Source organism: Thalassophryne amazonica, unplaced genomic scaffold (genome assembly GCF_902500255.1).
Source record: "Thalassophryne amazonica unplaced genomic scaffold, fThaAma1.1, whole genome shotgun sequence".
NCBI lineage: Eukaryota > Metazoa > Chordata > Actinopteri > Batrachoidiformes > Batrachoididae > Thalassophryne > Thalassophryne amazonica.
This window is the reverse complement of record NW_022986277.1, coordinates 45,124-60,798: the sequence shown is the minus strand read 5'-3', so window position 1 is coordinate 60,798 and position 15,675 is coordinate 45,124. Positions and strand designations below refer to the sequence as shown.

General features: G+C 44.0%; 1 protein-coding gene across 1 annotated transcript in view; it reads right to left on the bottom strand.

The window, feature by feature from the left end:
* LOC117505949 (CREB-regulated transcription coactivator 2-like) overlaps positions 1–15,675 on the bottom strand; it is a 104,192-nt gene that overhangs the window by 65,083 nt on the left and 23,434 nt on the right. The window contains exons 4-7 of the mRNA XM_034165485.1: positions 14,647–14,888; positions 9,050–9,519; positions 8,243–8,488; positions 3,507–3,707 (exon numbers count right to left, since the gene is read on the bottom strand). Of these exons, the coding sequence (XP_034021376.1) occupies positions 3,507–3,707; positions 8,243–8,488; positions 9,050–9,519; positions 14,647–14,888 (1,159 nt within the window). The remainder of the gene's footprint in view (positions 1–3,506; positions 3,708–8,242; positions 8,489–9,049; positions 9,520–14,646; positions 14,889–15,675) is intronic.

The following is a 15,675-nucleotide window of genomic DNA, read 5'->3' as shown; positions in this document are numbered from 1 at the left end:
CCAGCTTAATTTCTCGAATATTCCTCACAGGTCCAGAAAAAATTTTGATAAAGCAACGCGCGCCGTGTCGAGCAGCGTGTGAAACAAAGGAATTCAGCCGAGAGGGCGGGACCACATCTCACTCAAGGCCTGCCCACAGGGAAATGACGTCACCGACACGCGTGAAAAAACTCAGGCATGCGCACGAGGGTTCAAGCATGATTGGTGGAATCGCACGTCATTCAAATCCATATAGTTAAAAAAAAAATAAAAGGGTCGGTTTATTGTCTAATAGACCTCGTATACTCAAAACCTGGATTAATCTTTTTAGTCACATAGCACTACTATTATTCTGAACACTACTGTAGATTGAAAACAGTGAGTTCAGATTTTGCTGGTAGCTTGGGGCAGAGATTCTGAATGAACACGAGGTCACCCTGATTTGTGAAGGACAGACAGATATGCTGGAAAGCAGCCACCCTGCCTGGAAATGCAACCCCTCACTTTGACACAGGAGGAAAAAGGTTCTCGGGACGTTCTGCACCCCCTGTGTGCAAAGGAAACAGGCTACAGCATGTTTGTGCTCCAACAGACATATTACTCATTCTCCAACAGACATTACTCATTCTCCTACATTACTCATCACAGGTCAAGAGAATAAACATTCCATCTGAGACAGGAAAAGTGAGCGGCAGAAGTTTGGCCTTGATGTCTCTGGGACCAAACTTGTGTTCTGCTGTGCTTAGATTACACACATACAAGGGGTGGTCCTTATTTCGCAGAGTTTTGAAATTTAACACTCTGACCCCCTGAATAGGTTCCAATTGATGAAAAAAATGTGTAAAATTGTGTCTGTATGAATTTATTTTTAGAGGCAGCTCAAAAGCATTGAAATGTTGCTATTTTCTGCTCTGTGACACTACATAAAGCTTAACAGTGCCCCAAGTCATCCTAAACAACATATCTAAAATCCTGATGAATCCTCCTAATGCTCACTTAAGGTGCCTTGACACTTGCACGCATTTAACCTCTGCACTGTTGTGCAATTCGCTGTGCCAATGCAACCCACTGAGTTCCAGTGGAAGCTGCGCATTATGCCGCTGGATGCTGCGTTATATAGAATACTGATTTCGTAGCAGATTAATCATTAGCTCTTAGAGTTTGGCTGATGAAAACACATCTAATCTCTTCCGGAATCACAGAGGAATGTTCTACAGCTGCAGCTTCTTTTTTTTCCTCTCTTGTGCACTTCATGACATGGAGAACACATTTGGAATAGTCTAAAAGGTAATTATTTGAAATATTTAATTTTAATAGTTTGGTAAAACAGTTGCATGTTCATTCTTTCTTATGAGTAGCTGTAAAATTATGTTTATGATAGATTTAACATCTTGTCATAATCGGTCAGATGAGCTGCGCTGTAATGCAGTGTGCTGACGCAATCACCTCGCACGCAGTGTTTTTAGAATTGTTTGCGCAATGTTCAAGTCAAGTTTGCGTAATTAATGTGTGCCAGAGATTTTTAAAATTTCAAAATTTTCTTTGAGATGGATCGGACATGACAAAGCCTGCCAGCAAGACCTGCACGTGCCACTTATAAAGTCACCTCCACTGACGACGCCCCCCCCGGGAGCGTGAAGGAATCGTTGATATGTATGTGGCACGCAGCCATCCATGTGCAGGTGATGTGAACACAGCGCGAACAAACCGAAAGCACCGTGTCCACTGTGGGTCAATGTGTGGCACAGTGCACGCCGCTGCAGATCTGGACAGGCTGTTATATCCGTAACAGACCTTACAGTGCAGATAATATTCCTCCCCATGGGCAACATATTTGTGAAATATTGTTCCCATCAGATCTGCAAGCGGCTGGTGGGCAGGTGTGCACGCTGTCACATATCACGTCAAAGGCTCAGAGCTGAATGGATCACTCCGCTGTAATAAACAAATTATTGCTTGATCACATTTAATTCTGTCTGACATATGACGTGGAACTGTTTCGCCATGACAACATATGAAACATGAATCTCACTTCCAGGAGCATTTCACAGCACAGTGCGTTAGGAGCAACAACCACAGCCTGTGGTGGAACACTGGAAACAAACCAAACATAAATCCCATGTGATAATCCAAGCAGAAATCATGATGTAGAGTTGTGTTGTTTGGGGGGATTAAAGTTTGCTGCCATGAATATAGTGGGAAAGCTCACTGCAAACGTTTAAGCAAAGGTGTACTTTGACTCTCAGCAAAGGTTTGCCATGTATGCATGCATGTGCCTGCACACAGAGTGAAGTTTAGATGGCAGTAAAACTGTCCAGTGACAGCTGAGCACATGCTCGCGAGGACATGTAGCGGCTCATTATGAAAACACACACACTAAGGTGCAACAAAAATATGAAGGTTGGAAATCTAATTTTTACCTATGCTTAATTTTTTTACATTGGTATAGGGTATATCACATGTGAAATATTATGGAAATCCACGCATGTTTAGAGGTCCCATCAAATACAACAAATTATGCTCAAAAGTCCCATCATATATATATATATATATATATATACATACATATACATATATATATATACATACATATATATACATACATATATACATCTAACCATCTGACTGCAGTCTGTGTCGCCTACACACGCTTTGGATGCGATCTGACAGGTGTGCATGAGGTGAGGCAGTCTGTCTGCCTTCCGACATGGCTGACCACACCTCTTTTCCTCCTGACTGCGTCGGTTTATGGCAATATTTGCCATGTCATGGTTCCTCCACATTCTTGCTATGTGTGACAGGGGCTTTAATCTTCACCTTCTGTCAGCATGTTAAAGGCTCATTAAAGGCTGAAAGTAGGCACATTCTGTTGTTTCATAAGAATCCTCGTTACATAAAGAATCCTCCTTATTATTTACTCATTATTTTTGCATTTTACAATTGTTTGGGTCATGAATTTAATTTAATTCATAGTCACTGTTAAATTAACTTTAACAAAAAATGTATTTAATTTATGATGGGAGTTAAATTAACTTAAACAAAAACTGTATTTAATTTATGGTGGCTTTTAAATTCTGAATTTATTTGATTTATGACTGACATCATTCCAGGTCAACATGCTCAACAATGATCTCACACCCAGACACACAAAAATAAAAGATGTGAATTTTTATGGGGGTTTTTTCCCCCTCCTATTTTTTTCCCGTCGCACTTTTTCCACACTGAGACAAAAAGTCTAGCTGGGTTTTAAGATGTTCTCTCAAAGGATTACTCAATATGAGTGGCAGTGACCTCTGACCCCTGTGAAGACTGAAGTCAATCAGTTATTCTAGCTAATACGTCAATATTACTTTACTGAACCTGGTGTTTAGTAAGAGTTTCCAGCTGTAGCTACTCTCTCTGACCCCAGTAATAACCAGGAAATTATTTTAGTGACCACGACCTTTGACCCCAGTCAAAAAAACGTCATAAGTGTTAAATGTGTGACGTGTGGAGACAGTCTGGAAAGCAGGTGTTGAGTCACTCACGTTGTAGAGGGCGAGGTCCGTGGTCAGGGTGTGGCTGACCTGTCGCTGAGGTGGGACGCCGGCTCGCTGCTGCTCCGCCTGCTGCTCCGCCTGCTGCTTGAGTCGACGTGGCGAGTTGTGGACGCAGTGCTCCACAGCACTCTCACTTTTTATCAGTGGTATGCCCGTGGTGTTCAGCGGTGGCAGCACAGACCTCTGCTGCTACAAAACAAAGAGCTGGTTGTTGGTGCGAGTCCCAAAATAAAATCTAACTTTGAACAGAACCCACGCATGCACTTAAGTGGGTTTCAGTTTAGTGCAACAGAAGTTCAGCATTTCATTTTTGAATAAATGAAGTCTGCACAGAAGTCTTTGTGGATCTGTCATGTGTCCACAGTCAATTTAGTCCTTTTCTTGTCACATGTGCACAGGAACAGCCAAGTTACTTCAGGCATCTCATGGTGACTTTCATCTACATGACTGCAGTGGAGGTAGGACCATACTGCCCCCTTGTGGTCAACATTTCACATGCACAAACACAAATACAGTATGGTCAAATGTGTAAAAGTAGTGAAGAAATACAAAACGTGTAGGCATCTTGACACCTCAAAAAGTCTTTGGAGGAGAGAAAAAAGAGAGAACAGCTGACGGATAAAAACCATGACAACAAATTACTTCAACAAAGTTACTTCTTCACTCAACAGTTTGGTACATACGTCATATTTATTTGTTAAATAATGAAATGTCTTTTTGAGGGGAAAAGACACTGTGTTGCTATGCAACATTTCAGTGTAATTACAGCATTTTAGACAGAGACTGTTTATCCTGCGGAGTACTGAGTGGTACTAATCATACCTGTTTCAATGTATTCAATAAAATGTAACATTTTCTTCAAAGATTTCCCAACCGCTATCTTAACAGGCTGAGGAATTTTCAACATAGCATTTCTAAACATCCTAGTTTTATTCTGGATGTTGCCATTATTTCACTTTGCACACAAACAATTATTTAAAAAAAAAAAAAAAAAAAAAACTACCAGGGTCAAAATTATTAGCCCTGCTGAAGAATTGAGGTTTTTGCTGAAGCAATGCTGTGCAATAATGTGCGTTAACTGTTGTGTGTTGGGGGGGGCGTGGCTGGATGTTTTGGTGTTCTTTTCTTTTCTTTGCTCTCCAGGTGGCATGAGGGCTGATTTGTCTGTGAAGAAGGTGCTGGCTGAAGAGTCTTCACCCTCATCAACATCATGGAAAGCACCTGTGCTTGGTGCTCACGTGCAACCTGGACGACTTGCAGCTGAAGCAGATAATTGGATGGCGTTCTGCATTTAAGTCATGTGTGATTCAAGCAGAACTGCCGGGAACTCGACCTTGTGACGTTCGTTTGTGAGACGCTGAGGACCGCGCCTGGGTTTGACACATCGAGCCCGTGAAGCAGGGAGGGGTGAGGACACATGCTGTCAGCACACACGAAAGGTAATTAAGTGTTTAGGTACTTGTTGATAGTAACTTGGTGTTTTGTTACACAGTATATTGGAATTGTAAAGAGAATTGCGTAGTTTGCTTCTCACTGCGGTGGCGTGAAGGATAAGTGATCCTCCACTTGTTGTGAGAAGCTGCTCATTTGCATAAAGTAAAAAGAAAGGACACTGACCTGAGTGTGTTGCTGGCAGCGTGTGTTTATTGGAAGATATAGTTGTATCTGTTGATTTACCTCACCGTCTCTTTGCTTCACAGAGAATCAGTTTGTCGTGTCCACCTGGGGGGTGTTTGGCGGTGGTAGGAAGTCCAGGAGCGCCGGCTTTAATCCTTGCGGGCGCTGGAGAGCGAGCCACGATAACTCCACCAGAGGGACGTTGTTTTTTTATGTTTTTACACTTTTTAACACAGGTGTATAATAAATAGTTTTTGTTGTTGGAACCGCTTTCTGGTTATTTTTAGCGCTGGGTCCTGTCTGACGCAGGTTCGCTCCTCAATCCGCGTCGACACATAACATTAACTTTGTGATGCTCAAACCTTGTTAAATCAAGTACAAACTGAGGGTTATCTGAGAATGGACACACACGATAAAAACCTCAGTCAGGGTTCGAGCAGTCATTGAGAAAACATCAAAAGAAATCAGTTTAGACTTGAGAAAAAGAATTGCTGATGCTCACAAAGCAGGAGGAAGAGCAAGTGTCAAGAATATGAGTGAGACGGCAAGACATCAAGAAATTTAAAGGACATGTTGCACCAAAATCATCATTTCGATTTAGGCCCGATGATACACCGGGATTACTTTGTGAACTTCCGTGACCGGTCTCAAAATATACAACATTTGTAACTAACAGCTATGGAGATTGCCCAAAACAAAGTACTCGTGGGTACTCATTTTTCCGACTGTTTCCCACAGCTTTTACGTTTCTTTGAGGAAAATGTCCCAGCGCATGACTGAATGGAATGTAGCTGCTAACATTAAGAACGGAGCTGCAGATTAATTCCAAAATTTACATAAGTGTGGTGTTGTGTTATAATTACTCATTTTTAAGTGATAACATTTCATTTTAATGCAGTCACAGCAAAAACAGCAGCCGCACTCCACTGTGACAAGAGTCACAGTGGAGAACGTCCATCATGAATGCCACCTGTTAAAAAAGGTCTCTCCTCAAAGCTCAGCTTTGTGCAGGCTTATAAGTGTTGTTATCAATATAACTATGAAAAATCTATGAAATAAATCTGTATGATCAGGCAGTCTGAAAAACAATGAAGAGGTCCGTGTCCGTGTGTAACATTGCTGCGCTGTTACAGAGAACAGACTCCACACACAATCCAAAATCTGACAGACTATCTCAAAGTAAAATAAAAATAAAGCCTGCCAGCTCCACTGAGGAGAACAAAATAATAAAGGAAAAAAAAAAAAACTGAACAGGACACTCACCCACTTGTAGAATGATTTCCAAGATTAAACATGTAAAGTCCACTCAACCACAGAAGTCGCCATGCATGGCTCACATGTGATCATCAGCTAGAGAACAATGTCCACGTCTACTCCATCCAAGAAGTCCTCACGCATGGATCTCACGTGATCACCAGCCAGAAAATAATGTCCAACTGCAGCTCTGCTTTGCTTTTCACCTCCTCCAGTTCTCCCAAGATTGTGGCAAATTAAATAAGTCCATTAACTCCTGCTCACGGACCGATCACCAGCGGGAGGACATTTGTGTGCAAATGTGCAGTGAAACTCAGCCTGGAGTACCTGTGCGTGCTTAAAACAACTGATCAAACTGTCTGAATCAGCCATTGCGTGTGCATGAGCCGGTCTACGGCAGGGATGCATTTATACGCTTCAGTAATCCGATAATACCAACACATGGTTACATTCTTTCAATTCTTAAACTGGATTTCTTTCAAAATCCAGAGAACAGAAGCAGCAGGTTCTGAAAAAGAACAGAGACAGTGCTGTCTGTGTTCTTTTTCAGGACCGGAGACAGCGCTTGCTTTCGCTCTCTCTCTCTATCGCTGAAACAAGGAGCGTAATGTTTAAGTATGTGACTTTAAATGGCTATTTTTTTTTTTTTTAGGACACACAACGGACTCTGAACTTTGTGATCTGATGTTATGAGCACTGATGAGATAGTAGTGTGTCCCACTGTACGTTGGAAAACATGAGTGCCATTTGCTTTTCACAAACCGTTTTGATAACAGAGCGCACTTCCACAGAGGCAGAAAACAGTGGCGATGGCTACATACTGTACGTGGCAGTAATGCAACTGTAAGCAAGACTAGGAACGCAAACACACACCAGCCTACTCAGGCACTACACCAAATGTGCGCAATTTTCCACCGTACTCCATTTGCATCACAACGCAACTGTATGCAAGCCCGGTGTGAAAGGGGGTTCACTCAGAATCCATTTTTAAATGTCAAGCTGTGACCAGAAAACAGTCCAAAATCCAAAGACTTTCAAGGATAACCAGCTAACTATCCATCCATCCATCTTGGCGACTGAGCTGGGGAGCAATAAGCAATGCGACCCCAGCTCTCCGCCTCTCCCCGTGGGCAACGTCAGAAAAATGAAGCGCCCAGCCCCTCTCCAGGAGTTGGGTACCAGAGCCCAAGCTGTCCGTGGAGGTGAGCCCGACTATCTCTAGTCGGTATCTCTCAACCTCCCGCACAAGCTCAGGCTCCTTTCCCCTAGCTAGGTGACATTCCACGTCCCAACAGCCAGGGGCTGTGAGCATGGACCGGGCCGCCGGGCCACCCGCCCTCGACCACCACCCAATCCTCTCTGCACCCGACCCCCATGGCCCCCTCGCAGGTGGTGAACCCACAGGAGGGCGGGCCCACGTCACTCTTTCGGGCTGAGCCCGGCCGGGCCCCATGGGCTAAGGCCCGACCACCAGGCGCTCGGGCGCGAGCCCCAACCCCAGGCCTGGCTCCAGGGTGGGACCCCGGCTCCGCCATACCGGGCGACATCTCGGTCCTTGATCTTTTAATGGTCATGGAGGTTCTGAACTGCCCTTAGTCTGACCCGTCACCTAGGACCTGTTTGCCTTGGCAGACCCTACAGGGAGCACAAAGCCCCCGACAACATAGCTCCTAGGATCATCCGGGTACGCAAACTCCCCCACCACGATAAGGTGGCAGCTAGAGGGGGAACCAGCTAACTAATCACTTTAAACCATCATACCATTTTAGTTAGCTGGTTTAAGACCACTTTAGACCAGTAAGCCACTGGTTTAAGAGCTCTCCTTTCCCAAAGGGTTGAACCAGCAGCCTTACCATGCCAAAAGAATGCTGCGTCTGAGCGTTGCGTAGGTTCTGCAGGTGAAGCTGTGGCTGCTGCTGAGCGCTGGGCCGGAGCTGTGGTGGATGGTGCAGCTGCTGGTGGTGGCTGAGCGGTGGTGCAGGCGGGTTGGACTGGGTTCCCGGGAGACCAGGATGCGGCTGATGCTGGTGAGACTGACTGAGGGGGTACGGAGGTAACCGCTGATCCAGAGGCAGTTTGCTGGTGTCCAGAGCCACACCCTGCAAGGACAGAACAGCATGTTTGACACTCTGGTGGATGTAGCTGAACACTGATCTTGCAATTTAAGATAATCTATAAACCAGAGTCTGGCTCAGCTGAATCTCCATCATTAATTCTACTTCCACTAATCAAAACCTGTCAATTTGTAACCGGTTTTGACCCCCGTTTGAAACATTACCTCAATTAGGATTCAAACTGTGACTTGTCGAGGACATGGCAGAGAATGTTTTGGGTTTTTGTTGGACCTGTACCTCTTGTTCTGTCTACGTTTATGACAAAACATTAACAAATTTTAAAGTTTAACTCAAAAATCAAATGTGCCGCAATACTTGGACCCACAGAAATAGCAGTGGAACCTACCAGGTCCTGGCTGGACTACATGTAGTCTGCACTGAACAAACTCAGGTCCTGGGTCAGGTCTCAATTACCAGGATCCACATAGACCTGCTCAACTCACCACAGAGATGAGTGCTTCAGTGGAAAAACCTTAGTCTGGTTCAGATTTCATCACAACTTAATGAAATCCAGGTCTGGACCAATCAAAAGCCGAGCCCGCTCACCTGTGTGATGGACGACAGCGTGGGGGAGATGGTGGGGGAGAACTGCTTGGAGTGATGCCTCCGTGACTCTCCTCCCATGGGCAGAATCAGTGGGGACAGCTGCGCCCGTCTCCGTGGTGATGTGCTGAGTGACGGTTGGCCTTGGCCACTGAGGAGAGGTGAGTAGGAGGAGGAGCACGAGTTAGACCCGCCCACTCCACTGCTGTAGGCGGGGTTACTGCTGGAGGCCGACTGGAGGGAGGAGTTGCTGAGGGAAGAGTGCAGAGATTGGCCGCTGAGGGAGGATGGCAATGAGGGGGAGGAGCTAAGTGAGGACTGCAGGGAAGGGTTGCTTAGTGACGATTGCAATGAGGCAGAGCTTAAGGAACTGGAGAAGGACTGGCTGCTCAATGATGACTGGATGTTGGGGTTGCTTAGCGATGACTGCAGGGAGGCGTTACTGAGCGTGCTCTGCAGAGTCACCAGGAGACCTGCAGAAAGAAAAAGAAGAAAAAAATTTGCTGTGAAGAAGTGATGAACTGAAAACAATAAAGGGGGAAATCGAGGACAAGAACTATCTGCAGAGATCAAAGTCTGCAGATGACTGGTATCCTGCCACAATTACAAAGACTGATCAAGACAAGCCGTGTGACATTTTTCAGTTTGACCCGTGGGATAAGACATAATTTCACTGGTCAACAACAATTAGGTTACAATCAATCAGCACAACTGTTACAGCCATCTTCTGCCAAGTCATCGCATACGTGCCTTTTAGATAATGTTAACTTGGATCCTGTCCCATTTATATGAAAGTGCAAAATGAAGGGAAAGGGCGACGTGGTAAGTCGAGCGTACTGGGACTGGACCTGTGGGAAATCTGGCACAGTAAACATAAACCAAATAAATTTGGCTTTAGCCAAATCCAGTTTAGCTCCTGTGATTACATAGAGGACATAATTATCTTGGAATTTTTCTTTTTAAGTTTTTATCTGAAAAGGGGGACACCAAACCCCACCAGGTTTGTGACACACTGCACCTACATATTATTTTAGTAAAAATAAGCAAAAATAACTGAATTTACCTATGATTTGGTGGACACACGGTAAAATTAATTTCCCCCAATCAATTTATATTTACCCACTAGATGCAGGACCTGGGCGATCTGCTCATTCGCTGACTGTTGCCAGAGCACCGCCATCTTGGTTAGCGTCTGACAACCAGGCATAAATAGAATTCAATGTGGGCATGACCAAAGTTTTCAATAGAGTTTCACCATAAATCTGCAGTTTCCGTGCTATTGTGCTCGTCACCTGGTCTAAACACTCCTGTTCTTGCAGCCACCTTGGTCTCTGCTGATTGTGCTTCCCTTGGCAAGCTGGAGTCCCTCGCCAGGTGATCAGACCAAACAGTCTCAGAGTCCATACTTCAACCCACCAGCAGACTCAGACACACCAGCCTCTTCCAGACTGCCTTGTTTGTCTCTTCCACTCTGGATGAGGTTCCTCTTTGATCCAAAAGACATTTGACTGTTTTTATGTGGCTCCATAGTTTACAAACACAGGTTCTGGGACAAATCAGACCCGTTCTTCTCAACGAGAGGGACTGTATCATTTTTGTTTTAGCAAACATGCTTCTGTGGGGTCTAAACAAACTGGAAGCATGGCCTTTCATGCACTCTATGATCCTGAATTCACACGCAGTTGAAGAGAAACAGTCATGGACCCATTACTGAGGCAGTCAGGTCAATTTCTCAAACACTGGTTAGACCGCGAGCCCACGCCTCAATATGAATCACGTTTGTGGTCTTTAATTTGTTTTGTGACCGTTCTCTCACAAAGTGTCAATATATAAAAACAATAGCAAAATGATTTGCATGATTTATTCATTTATGTTGTTGTGCAACTCTTGATCCAGATCACAGTGGAACAGGATTTTGAACTGACACCAGTTTCCTACCTGTGGTCAAGAACCATAAAACAGCGACATCTTCACTCTTTGGATGAGAGAAAAAAAAAAACAGTTTCCTCTCTGCGGTTAAAACGCTGTCATCAGTACATCCCCCCTCTGCATTATCTCACCCATTCTCACCCACACACTTCCTCTTCTAACCTTCACATGTCACTTCACTGAGCATGTTAACAGATCAGCACCTTGCTCAAGGACACTTTGGCTTCACTTTGCTTGTTGCAGATGAGCTTGTTGTTGGGTTAAAACACTAATGGACCTGAATCAAAGTCAAACCTGATCTGAAGGGGAAGGTGAAGACGGCTGAGGGTCTGTGGACGCCGGAGCCCTTTGGGATGTTCTGTCTGGCATCACTTCTCAGACTGACGTCACATATTTTATGTTCAGTGACCACCTTAGCGGACGTTACAAGAAACTAAAGCCCCTGTCACACCGTGACGATTCAGCCAGCCTATGCCAACCGTATTAAAAAACGCTGGCATAAGTCCAATAAGTTAAGGGTAAGGTTTTTATAAGTTAAGAGCACACTGAAACACAATGAAGCTTGCTGATGTACGTCCTGATAAACTGAGCTCCTCAAAAAATTTTGGGCATGCTGAAAATTTCCAACGACTGCCAGCGTGTAACTCACACGTCTCGCACATGCAGGACATAAGTTGTACGTAAGTTATGTGATTGTTGGCACACGTTTCTTGTAATTTACTCTATCAATGCTGGCCACTGATTGGCTGAAAGTCGCGGTCTGTATGCAGAATGACTATTTCATTCACACACGGAAAAAAATATAAAGTCTGACCTGTTCATTTCAGTCCAATTCACCATCACAGATGGACATGAATCCACATAAAGCTCCCGATTTTTGAAAATTACCCCAGAAAATCCTTTAATTTGTGGCTGGAAACGTAGCATTTTAAAGCAAGTCCCTCTGTGGTTTTTCTGCTGCAGGTGCGTTTCTCAGCCAGTGTTGCACGCTGATCACACAGAAGTGCTGTAATGATTTAAACTTTTAAAGCGCTGTCACTGTGGTGTGATCATCAGATGACCTGATCGATCACAATCGAGGTGTGGTCACGTCTGATTAATGTGCTGTTTAAACATTTTAAGTGCCGTCGCTGTCGGTGATCACCACACCGACAGATCACACAGCACTTCCTTCAGATCACACCTGATCGCAGTTGACTGGCGCTTTAAAGGTTTAAATCATCACAGCGTTTCATTATTCAGGTCTGTGATGACCTGATCAGATCCGCTGATCAGGAAGCAGCCGGCATTTTAAACATTTAAAGAGTCACAGCACTCCATTCATTCATGGCAGCGTTTCCCACAGCCAGTCCACTCATCAACATTCTGTACACAATAAAAATGGACCACCAAGATAAAAAATGAAAAAAATAAATAAATAAAATCATGTTAAATTACTCTGTTTCTGATGCACACCACACGGTGCAGTACTGACTAGAACCACTGGGCTAAAACGGGGCTGTCGGCAGACGCTGGATAATCGTCAAGGTGTAAAAGCTGCATTAATTTATTACATGTAAGACAGCGTGTGCCAGCATTTTTAATACAGCTGGCATACGCAGGCTATGAATCGTCAAGGCATGACAGGGCCTTAAGTCAACAACTGGAGCTTTTATGCCGACCATGTTTGGGTTGGAACTTCGGGCATTTCAGTTTGGTCTGAACCAAAACTGCAGGTGTGAAACCTCTTGGGAATACGGTGCAGACCAAAGGTCCAAAATTTGGTGAAACCAAAAGAAGTGGTCTCGGTCCAGATCAGACAAGACCATGGTTCGGTTTGCTTGAAGTGTGAAAAGACTTTTATGGATGGCTGAGACTTTTGGACCAATAACAGGAAGTTGAGAAAGATTATTGTCACCCATTAAACAATAGAAGAAGATAACAAACGGACAATCATTTAATTAACTGACAAACACAACAGAGTTTTAGCATTTGCACAGCTTTACTCTGATAGTAGCTCGAGAAGTTAATCATTTGTAAAAATTATAGATTACCTCCATTCGGGAATATCACAAGTTATTCACGTTTATCTGATTAAAATAGAGTTGCTGTCTGCACTTAAACAGTCCATCTCTCATCATCCGTCTTTTCACATCATTAAAGATAAAACAGCTTTCATTTTGACCTCATTGCTGCGACAGGTGTAAAAGTTCAATGTGAAACAAAACGAACCGGGTCAAACCTTGTTCCCCGAAAAGATAAATTAACACATTTTTAAACTCTGGAACAACTAAATTTTTTCATTCATACATACATTTTCTGAAGAAAATATAGTGACAGAGTTTCAGACAATTCGGTTTTCTAAAAGAGGATGGTCAGGCGCACTCCAGTGATAACGAGCAATAACCTTGTATGGTCTCAGATGAAGCTCTACCCGGAAGAAGAAAATGGTTTCTGTAGATAGTTTCTGTCTCCGGGACAACTGTACAGGGGGCAATTTTTTTTTTAACGTCTTGGTTTAAGAGGTTTTAATCCATAAATTATATATTTTCCATAAATTCTATAATTGTGGGGGTGTTCACTTTTAAGTGACAGCAGCTGAGCCCAGCTCCGCCTCTCATAGCGTCCACTCGATGTGGCGGCTAGCTGTTGTTATCTATGTCTGTTTGTTTGTAGTATTTTATTACAAACACCTGGAATAATCTGTTTTGTTCCTGTGAAACATCCTAACAGATCATCTATGACGTCTCTTCTGCAATACTGAGTCAATCGCTTGTCTTATTTAATGTTGTACGCTAACTGTGTTAGCACTTTCAGCAGCTGCTGGTAACTTCATCCATTAGGTCCCATTAATGTATGATTACTGAGAAAATAAGCAGTTCATAACTTTTAATGTCCACACCAAGGTAATCTGTTGTGAGAATCACCACACACTGCATGACAAATATGATTTAATAAATACTCGAAACCAGGTTAGCCTGTTAGCTTAGGTGGTTCAGACACACAGAGAGGGGCGTGTTCAGTCACCCACGCTCTGTGCCTTTATGCATTAATGAGTTCATCATGATGTAGCTAGAATCAGTAGTGCCAACATAGCAGTGTCCTTCATGTCAACTGTTCCGTGCAACGTCACACAGGCTTTGTCCAGGATAGATACAGTCTGTGTGAAGCACACACAGAGGCAAAAACTAAACTAGTCTGTCAGAAAATATGTGAACAAACAAACATACAGTCTGCAATACGCCACAGCTTGCTGGAACAACACTGATAATCTTATGACTGACAAATCAAGCTTTTCTATAGAAGGCTTTTACAAACTACTGCTTAGTGAGTTTGGCCCATAAAATCAACAGAGCTCTTGGGGCCATCGTGCTCAACACACGTACGGTACAAAGTCTGGTGACAATCAGACAATTTGGAAAAACGTTATTATGCTAACAAAGTCCACTCCAGTGACTCTGACCTTTGGATCCCAAAACCAACAAAGATACAATAATTTGTCTTCATCATCATCCTCCTCCTCCTCCTCCTTCGACTCTGGGTGTGTACGAGATTCTTAATCAGTTGGTCAGAAATTGGGTCAGAGGTCAACTGACAATCAAACACTGAATGTCATCAACCTGCTCAAAAATCATGCACAGATGACAAACAGACCAACATCTCTATGTTTGTGTTGCGGGTATGCGGTTTACCTCCGGGCGCCGTAGCCGTGCCGATGCCGAGCTGGGTGAGAGTGGAAGCCAGGTTTCCTGTGCTGCTTCCGCCGCTGACAGAGGAGGAGCCTGGGTAGCTGCTGGGCTCATCGTGATCAAGCGGCGTGGGCAGCGGTGAGGGGAAGTGGAAGATGGACAGGTCGGGTAGTGAGCCGCCGGTGTTGAGTGCCGAGTGGACACCGTGGGTCAGCGTGGAGGGTTGTTCCAGGGACGGAAAGATACTGAGAGAGAGGATTGACACATGATTAACAACTTATATGACATGTTGCAGTGTCGCGTGTTATTTAAGATTCCAATTCGCAACACAACATCAAAGTATTCATGACCGTAAGCCATGTGTGCATATGCATTAATAATTAGTGGTCACTAATGTATTTTATTGCTAATTGTCCCTCTCGCTCTGCATTTCTCTGCATGTGACGCTCATTTTAGGAACAGTAGAAATCAGGACCACAATGAGAAAACATCTCATGCTGGCGGCTGTGGTCAAGAGGTGGGCTTAATCACAGTTGACCTATGGAGGACATCTGTCCACAGGAGAATGGCATGGACCTAGACATAATTCTCCGACTAGCAATCGTGCGCCATCTGTGCGTGATGGTACTGTGACACACTTTGCATATTTAATTTTGGAAATCATTCTACAAGTGGGTGAGTGCCCTGTTCAGTTTTTTTTCTTTTGTTCTCGTCAGTGGAGCTGGTACACTTTGTTAATTTTATTTTACTTTGAGAGAGTCTGTCAGATTTTGAATCTCGATGTGTGTGGAGTCTGTTCTCTGTACCAGAGCAGCACACTGTTTTAACCCTGTTTGCACAAACGTGCTGCACCATCAGAACTGATCTTTAAAACCAACACATTCATGAGGTAATGTCCGTCCTACACTCATTCCTGTGCTTTGGGGAAATGCTAGTAGGAGGAACACATATCCTGGTCCACAGCGCGGACCAGGAAATGTTCAAAATGCCCAACTGATGACACTTTTCCACGACACGGCATCTGCTCAACTC